Source organism: Artibeus jamaicensis, unplaced genomic scaffold (genome assembly GCF_021234435.1).
Source record: "Artibeus jamaicensis isolate MK-2021 breed Jamaican fruit bat unplaced genomic scaffold, CSHL_Jam_final contig_685, whole genome shotgun sequence".
NCBI lineage: Eukaryota > Metazoa > Chordata > Mammalia > Chiroptera > Phyllostomidae > Artibeus > Artibeus jamaicensis.
In genome coordinates, this window is record NW_026521924.1 from 27,775,096 (window position 1) to 27,786,273 (window position 11,178).

General features: G+C 41.8%; 1 protein-coding gene across 1 annotated transcript in view; it reads left to right on the forward strand.

Annotated features, from left to right (window-relative positions):
* ARFGEF2 (ADP ribosylation factor guanine nucleotide exchange factor 2) overlaps positions 1 to 10,554 on the forward strand; it is an 86,602-nt gene extending 76,048 nt beyond the window's left edge. Inside the window, exons 36-39 of the mRNA XM_037164349.2 lie at positions 2,773 to 2,941; positions 3,898 to 4,036; positions 6,265 to 6,382; positions 6,937 to 10,554. Of these exons, the coding sequence (XP_037020244.2) occupies positions 2,773 to 2,941; positions 3,898 to 4,036; positions 6,265 to 6,382; positions 6,937 to 7,113 (603 nt within the window). The 3' untranslated portion in view covers positions 7,114 to 10,554. The remainder of the gene's footprint in view (positions 1 to 2,772; positions 2,942 to 3,897; positions 4,037 to 6,264; positions 6,383 to 6,936) is intronic.
* Positions 10,555 to 11,178: the final 624 nt, after the last annotated feature.

Sequence of the window (11,178 nt, forward strand, 5' to 3'; positions counted from 1 at the left end):
ATAATTTAACCACAAGTAACTGAGGGAAATATATGTGGATGACAGTACCAGTTTTTCCTTGAGAAAGTTCACTTTTTGTTTTGTATATATAATCTGTATACATGGTATTCTTGGAAATAGAGAATAAGTGTCCAAAATATGGACAATAACCTTATACCTTGGGATACAGATTTAAGTGCCTCGGGGGCTAGCAGATCCTGTGAGTGCCTGGGGCAGGCTGGGTGGGGCCGTGACAAAGAGCTCCAGACCAGTCAGAGCCGAGGCCACCCCCAGCTTTGGAGGCCGGGGGTGTTAGGTCATAACGGTCTTCCAGGTTTCAAGAGGAACCAGAATCAAGACTTTTTTTCATATAGCAAATCAACCATGCACTTTTTAAGTGCTGTAATTACTGATGAACAAAACACATCTGTGGGCTAGATCCAGCCCAAAGGCTTTTTAAATTTTTTAAGGGGATAATTTGGTGGTTTCAGTATATTCATAAAGTTATGCAAACATCACAGCTGCCTAATTACAGAATACTTTTTATCACTGCAAAAGGGAACGCCCTAGAGAACGCCCTAACCATGAACAGTCACTTCCCATTCCCTTCTGGCTCCAGCCCTTAGCAACAGCTCATCAAATCTACTTTCTGTCTCTAAGTACAATATTTGCCTACTCTGGATATTTCATATTAATGGAATCCATATAATGAGTGAGCTTTAATGTCTGGCTTCTTTAACTTAGCATAATATTTTCCAGTTTCATCCATGTCATGGCTTGTATAAGTACTTCATTATTTTTATACATGACTGAATAATATTTCATTGTATGGCTATACCAACTTTTATGTTTATCCATTCATCAGCTGATGGACATTTGGTTTTTTTGCATTGTCTGGCTATTGTGAATAATTCTGCTACGAACATTTGTATGTAAGTTTTCACGTGGACATGTGTTTGTAATTCTCCTGAGTACGTATCCAGGAGTGGAACTGCTAGATCATATGGTAACTCTAAGTTTACCTTCTTGAGGAAGTAATGGACTGTTTCCAAAGCAGCTGCACTATTTTACATTCCCGTCAGTAGTGTATGAAGATTCCAGTTTCTTCACATCCTCACTAATGGTGGTTACTGTCTTTTTAAAAATTATTACAGTCACACCAGTGGGTGTGTGAAGTGGTGTCATTGTGGTTTTGATTTTTGTTTCCCCAATGACTGATGATACTGAGTATCTGCTGTGCTTCTGGGCCATTTCTGTATGTTTGGAGAAAGTTTTGTTCAAATCCTTTGCCCATTTTTAAATTGGGTTATTTATCTTTTTATTGCTCAACTGCAGAACTGTGAGAGTTTTTATATATTCTGAACACTAGGCCCTTGTCAGACATGTGTTTGCAGCTGTTTTCTCTCTTTCTGTGCATTTTCTTTTCAGTTTCTTGATGGTGTCCTTTGAAACACAAAAGGTTTTAATATTAGTTAAGAAGTTCAACTTACTGTTTTTCCTTAGGCACTTACACTTTTAGTGTTAGATCTAATAAAGCATTGTCTAATTCAGGTCACAAAGATTTAGGTCTGTGTTTTCTCTTAAGAGTTTTATCACTTTAGATCTTATATGTAGGTCTTTGATCCATTTTTTACTTAATTTTTTTCTATATAATGGTAGTTAAGGGGTTTACCTTTTATTTTATTGCACCTGGATATCAAGCTGTCCTGGCACCCTTTGTTATAAAGACTGTTTTTCCCCAGTGAATTATACTGGCACCATTGTTGGAAATTACTTGACCAGAAATACAAGGATTGATTCTATACTCTCAGTTCTGTTCCATGGATCTGTATGTCTATTTTTATGCCAGTTACCACACTGTCTTGATTACTGCAGCTTTTTATTAATTTTTGAAATTGGGAAATAGGAGTCTTCCAACTTTGTGGTGCTTTAAAAATTTTTTTTTGTAAGAGTTTATTTGAGTCAAACTGATGATGTTGCTGGAAGCAAGATCTCAAATGCTCTCTTTTTTCCAGATATTTTACTACTCTTTGTCACTTGCATTTACACATGAGTATTAAGATCAGATCATCAATTTGTGCAAAGAAGTCAGCTGGGATTTTGATTAGGATCGTGTTGGCTCTGTAGATCAGTTTGGAGAGTACTGCAGACTCTGCCCCTTTTGTCCTTTCGTGACTCTGGCTTCTGAGGAGTGTGGGCCCATTCCTCGAGGGCTCAAGAAATATAAAATTCCTGATTAGACCTCCCATTTTAGGCAACACGTACAATAAAACAATTCTAGCATTTCATGTCTGTCTTTAGGAGCTTTTTTCCTTCATATTTGAAAACACAGTTATTGATCTTAAACCTACTGGTCACCTGATGAAACTCAAGAGTCCAGTTAGGCTTTGCTTAATAATTTCTATCTTTCAGTGAGTATGTTTTGAGACTTAAACCTTCTATCACAATATTACTATTTGACTTCATCATTTTCCAACTTCATAAAATAAAGAGGACAGTGCAATCCCGTAGTAAAACAGCTGGAGAAACACACACTTGTATACACGCTGTGAAGGCAGCACTGACAAAACTGAGACTTTGGCCAGCAAAGCCCACCATCATGCAGGAGCTCAGTGTGCTGTCTCCCCGGCCACAGAGCAGAGCCTAGACGGGAAATAGTTCCGAGTGCTGAGGAATGAAGTCTGTTTTACACAGAGGAAGAGTTTTAGAGAATTATGACTGCCTTTGTCTGATATCACAATGTCCAGAATCCCTCCATCTCCTCTACTTAGCTCTCTGTCCTCCCTGCTCTAGCAAGACACACTGGATACGGACATCCACATAGAGACGGAGGATCGGGGCATGTATAAGTGCATGTCTTCCCAGCACCTCTTCAAGCTGTTGGACTGCTTGCAGGAGTCCCACTCATTCTCAAAAGCCTTCAATTCCAATTACGAGCAGCGGACCGTCCTGTGGCGCGCAGGTAAGGACACATAGCAGACCGGATAGTGGCCACAGAGGTCATCATCCTAAAACCTTAAAGCCTTTGGGAGAGTCCTGACGCTGTAGATGTAGCTGGAGTAACTTACCAGGTATTTTCCTGCTTGAGGAAGAAAGAAAGGAAACGCTGGATAGATTTCATCCCACTACCAGGAACATTGCCTGGCACATGGGAAATTCTCAGTGAGTTTTTGATTGGAAAACAATTTGAAAGTTAGAGAATTGAATTGAAGTAGCAAGTCAAAAAATGTTACATTAGATTGAAATTATGTAGTTGAATGTGATGACACAGTAAGTGTGGTAGTCTAGGAGAAACCGAAAGCATTCACACATTTTTCTGAAGCTTTTAGGGACTCTCTCTCTTTCCACCTCCAGAAATACAGACCTAAATCCTCGGGTGATGGTGGGAGGCTGAGTTTTGGAGCTTTTGCACAAAAGTGACACTTTACATATTTTTTGGATGGTTACTATCCCCAGATGCCTATGTGAACCCAGAATCTTTAAATCTCATTTTTCTCCGTGACTGTAAAATATCTAGAAGTGCTGGGTCTTGGGCTGTGATAGGTCTTGCCTATAGGAGTGGTTTGCACACCGCTGTGTTCACTTGTCAGGGCTTTCAGAAAATGTGTTCTTGTGTGTGCTTTGGGGGGAACCTTGTGACAAGCTAGAATTCTTAAGACCTATTACACTTGACAAGCTGACACCGATGGCTTCACCAGCCAGCAGGCAGAGTCTAAGGGGTGACGAGTTGGGCAGTGGGGACGAGGTGTGTCCTGCAGCCAGGACAAGCTGCCTGCCTGTGTCTGCTGTCACAGTTGAGCCATATTAAGAATGTGAGTGATTCAAGTATTTTTAAAAAGTAACTAGATTAGGTTTCTAGATGATTATTCAGCATTAACCTAGAAATGTGCATAATCTCAGTGACTCTCTGACCTCCAGGTTTTAAGGGCAAGTCTAAGCCCAATCTTCTGAAACAGGAGACCAGCAGCCTGGCCTGTTGTCTGAGGATCCTGTTCCGAATGTATGTGGACGAGAACCGCAGGGATTCCTGGGCAGAGATACAGCAGCGACTTTTAAAGTAAGAAAATTGGTTTCCAGTTAAATTTCTCATCTGTAACACATTACAGCAGTACTGTGAATTGAAAGGGGTAGGAGTAAAGTACCTGTGCGCTGAGGCCCTCTCAAACTGTTTTCCTTTGTGCTTTTTTCTTCTTTGGTGGGTTTTCTTTCCTTTTTTTTAATTTAATTTTTTTTTAAATTTAATTACAAGATTTAATAAAATACAACTCAGTGCTCAATTTTTTCAAATATAATATGATTTTACTTTTTTAGTTGAGAGAGACAGAAACAGCAATTTGTTGTTCCACTTGCTTTATCTATGCACCCACTGGTTGCTTCTTGTATGTGCCCGACTGGAGAGCAAAGCCACAACCTTGGCACATCAGGATGCTGCTGCAACCCCCTGGGCTACCCAGCCAGGTCCTTTTTGGTGACTTTTCCATTTCATGTTTCTTAATGCCCTTGACACAGCAGGACCTCATTTCTTTAATTTATAAATTTCCTAAGGTACAGAAACGTGAGCAGTGAGAAATGCTCTGAACTCAGAGTCAACAGGCCTGGAATGAAGTCCTTGCCCTAACACCCCATCATTTTTTCTTTCCAAGAGGAATGTATTAAAGTCATACGGATACCAGAATGCACTTACTTTGATTATGGGGAGACGGGGATGCCACTGAGAGATCCCCAGACAGAAAAGTACAGTTCTGCCACCCAGCTTCTTGGGCAGCTGTGAGAAAGGTGCTGTGTCTGAGCCCCTGTACACCTTTAAGATTTAGAGACAGTGGCGCACTCCGCTGCTCCTGTGCACCCGTGTGGTAAGACTCACACTGCAGCACTTCCTGCAAAGCAGGTAGCATTATATATCAGGAATCGAGAAATGTTCGGTGGCTTTGAGTTATTAATTCCACTGTTACGGAATCTATTTAGGAAAATATCTTAAAAATAGGAACCAGGATTCTCACACATAATATCAATTGCCAACTTATAAAGAAAAAAAATTTAAAACAGCTTAACTGTGAAATTAATTTACAATATAAACTATGATAGATTATCATGCAGCCATTAAAAACCAGCAAAGCTTTCATTTAGAATGGACGGGCAGTTAAAGTGCTTCCCAGATAAGGTCAAGTTAAAGGAGTTCATCATCACCAAGCCCTTATTATATGAAATGTTAAAAAGACTTACTAAGAAAAAGCAGATCAAGACTATGAACAGTAAAATAACAACAAACTCACAACTATCAACAAATGAACCTAAAAGAAAAGACAAACGACAAAAACAAAAACTAAGTAAACAACTAGAACAGGAACAGAATCAGAGAAATGGACATCACACAGAGATTTCGGTGGGGAGGGGAAGGGAGGAATGGGGGAAAAGGTACAGGGGAGAAGAAGCATAATTGGCAGGCGTAAAAGAGATGAGGAAAGCTCAAAAATGGTATAGGAAATAGAACTCGAAGAACTTACATGTACCACCCATGGACATGAACTAAGGGGAAATGCTGGAGGGTTAGGGGGTACAGGGCGGAGGGGGGATAAAGGGGAAGAAATTGGGAAAACAGTAACAATGTAACCAATAAAATATACTTAAAAATTTTTTTAAATCTTTTTTAAAAATAAAGACAAATAAAATTTTTAAAAAGCTAAAAAAAAAATGGTTTTTTTGCCCTGGCTGGTGTGGCTCAGTGGATTGAGCACTGGCCTGCAAACTGGAGGGTCACCAGTTCTATTCCCAGTCAGGACCCAATTCTGGGTTGTGGGCCAGGTCCCCTGTTGGGGGCCTGCAGGAAGCAACCAATCCGTGTTTCTCCCTCTCTTTCTCCCTCCTTTTCCCTCTCTCCAAAAGTAAGTAAATAAAACCTTTTTAAAAATAATAAATAACTAAAATAGTTACCAATTGTATGTGATACAAGGAGAGAAAAGGAGGAGATAATTAACTACAGAAAACAAGCCCTGTGCCTTTGGTGCTGCAAACGCTGACTGAGTTGGGCTATACGCCAGGTCTGAGCTCAGCTGCCATTGAACAGACTTAGTTTATTTAATTTTCACAACAGCCCCTTGAGTTCAGTACCATTGTTTATCCCCATTTTACAGCTGAGGAAACTGAGGCTCAGCAATTTGCTCAAAATGGCACAGCCAGAGCAGGTGCTCAGTAAATACTCGTTGTGAGAATAAAGCGTTCTCCACTCCAGCAGGATGTGAGGTGTTGATCTCTTGTTCCATGTGCCCCCCTCTCTGATTCTTCTAGTGTGTGCAGTGAAGCTCTTGCCTATTTTATCACGGTGAACTCTGAAAGCCATCGGGAGGCCTGGACAAGTCTCCTGCTGTTACTTCTAACAAAAACCCTCAAAATAAACGATGAAAAGGTATAAACAAACTGTTGTCTGCACTAGGACATAGGTTTGGGCTGGCTTTTTCCTCAGAGTTGGAGGTAACTATTTTCTTAATTCTTCCAAGGATGGTTCCATAGCTAGCAGCACCCTAGAGGCGTTGGAGGGAAGTCAGTTCATTACCGACAGTGGATGTCTTGGGTTCTTGGGGCTTTCTCTCTCGAAGAGCCACGGCTGAGGAAGGCCAGCGTTGAGCCCAGGCCCGGGGCTCTTAAACAGCCACGCAGTGCTCGGTGTGGCAGTGTTGGAGGAGGGCTGAGAGCGGGCAGCGCTGGCTTAGACCTGGGAACCTGGCTTTACTAAAACTAAAGTTAACTTTGGTGGCAAGGCTATCCCCAGATGATCTGTGCTTGGAGTTAAATATAATGAAGTTTTAATTGGCAAATTTTTGCACCAACTTTCTAATAGCAAATAGCAAAAAAACCCCACCAGTGTTGCAAGAAGTTCCACGGTGAGACGAATGCTTTTGAAAACACATTGCCAAAACATAGTTCAGTTTCTAACTTTCTGTCTTTCTCTCCCCACTCAAGTTTAAAGCACATGCTTCAAAGTACTACCCCTACTTGTGTGAAATTATGCAGTTTGACCTGATTCCTGAGCTTCGAGCCGTTCTGCGGAAGTTCTTCCTACGGATAGGTGTTGTGTTTAAGATATGGATTCCAGAAGAGCCATCACAGGTACCGGGGACCCTGTCACCGACGTGGTAGCCCTGGCCCCTGCGGGCCCCTGCTGCTTCTCTGCAGAACGTCCACCACGCCACGTCTGCCCGGCACGTCTCCGAAAGAGCAGGTCATGGAAACAAGGAGTCAGCATCTTGGAGCCTGGAATGGTCTGGATAAAGATGGCCTCTTCGCTGGTCCCAGTAGAGCCCCTGACTGGGGCATGGGGTTTGTTAATGGCTGCACACCCAGCTGACACAGTACGTGGGGAGTCTGTTTCATCTCTGTCATTCCATTTTACTGCTTGAACTGTCTGTCGGGCCCATCCCTGCACACGCCGGCCTCTCCCAGGAAAGTCCTTCGACCGCCTGCGTGAGTCTCGTCGGAGGAGCTGCTCCACGAAGATACTGGACTCAGCTGTGTAGGTTCGTGGTTGTTAGTCTCTTAATAAAATTTCTTGTAACGGCGAAGCGCCACCTAAAACACGCTGGGTTTGTGTTGTTTGAGTGTGTCATAGAAGTGGGAGTGTCCTTGTCGCTGGGGAGTCCGCTGTAGTCAGAGTAGTCTGGTAGGGGACAAAAGGGTTTTTCTTCTCCCATTTTGTTTATGTCTGAGTGATTTTTAAAGTGTTTTACAAAAATGTATTATTGAGGATTTGAGTGAAGGCAGAGTTTAGTGATTAAGTTAGAAGCAAGGCTAAAGAAAATGTAGCTCCTCCTGATTCTCCCTTTTAGGAACTTGGGGAGAAAACGTCTACAGGAAAAGGTAGAAAAATGAATGAAAATGATTAGCCTTCCCAGAAGTATTTGTGGTGGGTGGGTATTAAATTAGAATTTCCAGAATACATTGTCCATCTCACACCCCAAAATCTAATATATGAAAGTAGTAACAAAAAGGAAGTAGTAATTTAATGGAGTTAATTTATATTTGAGTAAACTTTTTACTTTTACCTCAGAAGAGTGAGGGTAGCCATTGTTACTGTCCCTGCTCTGCACGGGCCCCACCCAAGGGCCCCGGGGAGAGGGATGGGGGCTGTGCATGAGGGTCGCTCTGCAGACCTCCTCGGGCACCTGTTGTGCGTGAGACTAGAGCAGGCCTGTGCAGTCATGGGGCCAGCTGATCCGTGACCTTGGCAGGAGGTGACGTGCCCAGGGCTTCTGTTAATCTGAGCTGGGGAGCTGAATTCTTTGAAAGGTTAGATTCTGAGGCCCTTTTTACGTTAATGATGGTGCAATATTTTTCGCTGCAGAACTGAATACTGATGCACCTTATGCAAAAGTGGGCGGTGTACAAATGGGGCCCGAAGCCTGCGAGCACTGTATTTGGAAGTTAACTTATTCTGAGTCCGAGAGAAAGAGAACACACTCTTCATTCTCTGCCCTCATCCTCTGCTCACCTGGAGCAGCGTTCAGCATTAGCAAAAGCGTTACACAGAGTTGTTAGAACGTCCAGACTTGTACCTACATCCTTCAGTACCGTAAATTGGATTGTATCTCTGTCAACTCTGGTGCCTTAGAAGTTAGTAAGTTGGGAACCTATCTATAAAATCAAATATTTTTTTTTATAGAGAAGGATTTCTGGTGCTTTTGTTTAACAAGAAACCAATTTCTTAAATGTTTGTGTTTTTAATGGCCTTGAGAAATGTTTGGTTCGGGCCAGCAGTACGCTGTCTACTTTTCTTTCCCCAAAAGTGTTTTCGTTTCTTTACCAAAGAAAAAAACGCAAGTTTATGTTTCTGCATTATTTACATACATTTAGGAAGAGCTATATAAATTAGCAGGAAGGGACCACAGGAGAGTATTTTACTGTGAATGGACAATGTTAGCGCATTAGACTGACTTGTCTGGGATCCATTACATCTTGACACTGAGCCATGGAGGCTGCGTTCTAAGACTGAACTCCTGGTGCTGTAGTTCGTCACAGCCTCGGCAGGTCGCCATCCCCACCAGCGTTTGTACTACAGGTGTAAATGGGGAACACGCGAACACGTGTGTTTGCTGCATTTTCTCTCCAGCTGCATCCCTGATTGAGATTTTTCCTTTCCTTCTGAGGTGGTCGTGTGACATTTTCTTCATCAAAGGTGACTGCAGGACTTTTCCAGTATGTTCCTGCCTTCTCTTTCATTTTTGTCTCCTTTTGCAGAGTAAGAAATGGTGTAGCGTTTCGTTACATGCTGAAACATTCAGGTTTTCATTTCTTTTTAACGTTGTCTTTCAAATGATTCCGTTTTCTGAATGAGGCATTTGAATTGTACCAGCATGGACTTTTAAACACTGGACGTAAAACCATTCGGGGTGGTTTCTCTCTGCGCGGCCTGGGCCCGCAGAAGCAGTCCCTCACCTCCAGTGATAAGCCATTCAGCCTGAATCCGCTGTGTGAGTACATCTGTTCTATCTCCTGATACTCGTGGCCCGTGCCCCTCAAACACTAGTGATGAGGGTGTGTGTGACTCGGCAGTACCGCACCAGAACCCCACCTATTATTAACAAAGTCGAGGGAGAAGAGGGAAGCATTTCCAAGGCCTTACTTCTTTCTCAGAATGCTTTAAGTATTGATTATATGTGCTGGGTCTCTAGAGAGTTTTTGTTACAGTACTGCTGCTTTGAGCGCTTTTGTTTTTCCTCATTGTCCTGTATGGAAACCACCAGCTTTGGTGTCTTAACAACAAACAGGTGGGAGATGTTATTTCAAATAAGCATCCTCAGACTCAAACACACCTTCTTCCTAATAGCCCTCGCATACAACCAAAGCACATGTGCTGTGGGGATTGTGCAACAACAGCTGGAGACACAGCCTTTTCCCTGGCAGGTGACTTCTGTGCAAAACGCAAAGAAACAAAACCCTGAGGTTTTTGTTGTTCTTTTGTGAGTACGGCTACCCATTTAGTAGTCTTTACTAGTTGTTAAAGGAGCCTGTGACCAACACAAGTATGACCGTCGTGTTCAAATGTTTGTTGTTGTGATGCAAACGGAGATTGGTTTAAACAGATGCTGGACTCTCAATACTACATTTTCTCAGTTCTCTTCCCATGTTTGTGTTGCGGTAGACATGCCTGAACGCACACCCTGGAGTTTTGCTGTCAGCAGCTTTGTAGTTTGGGAAACAAAGAAACCAAAGCTGAGTATTTAAAAGAATGAATTTATCTGGAAATCCTTGCTTTCCAAAAAAGACACTCATCAAAGGTGTAGTTTTCCTCAGTGTTCTAATTTTTAAAAAATTTTATCTGCATATTTGCATCAAATATTTCTTTATGTGCAAAATGTATGTTTTACCTCCTTAAAATGCCTAAACGTTAATAGCTACTTTTGTTAATCTATACATGATGATTAAGTGCATTTAATATTGGTAATTTAATGAAAAGCATTCCTTGCCCAATGGATGTATACATTTTTGAAAGAATAAGCAGAATTATATAACATGAAACGCTATGTAAAGTTTTCTATGTAAAAATATTATGTATAATACTGTTAAAATATCCCATGCTTTAATCAGGTGATAAATCAATAAAGTTTTAAAAAGTAAAACTTTCTAATGTAATTAATTTGTACATTAAGACATCGTTTGTTCTTATGGCAGCTCTAAGCTTGTAGATTAACAAATATAACCATTAATGGGAGAAGATTAATTGTGAGTTTCAGTTTCTTTATGAGTACAGTTCCCCTTTTCCCCTTCCCTCCCCTCACTCCAGGAAAGGGGAAGAAATCCAGTCATGAGATCTTTTTCTTCATACCTTGAATCTCCTGTCACTCATTCGTTTGACTAGTGCTTTTGTTCCCAAGACAACACAGAAACCCCCTCCTGCTGGCAGTGAGGGTGGGACTGCAGAGGCAGCCAGCTGGTCACTGACGGGGAGGCGGTCCTAAGGTTCACACGGGGCCCCCACATGTGAAGACAGTAAACTATGAATGCAAATACCATCCCTCCTGAAATGATCCACAGTTGTAAATCATTATTGTACTTAAAATACTCCACTGCTGAAATTCATTAATACATTGCCATCTTTATTAACTCACCAGAGTACAACTAGCTTTCAGGTGCTTCCAGTGAAGAGCGAGAGGACAGCCTTTTCTTTTGAAAAAGGTTTCTGAAGAGTCCATAGCTTCAGGGCAGATA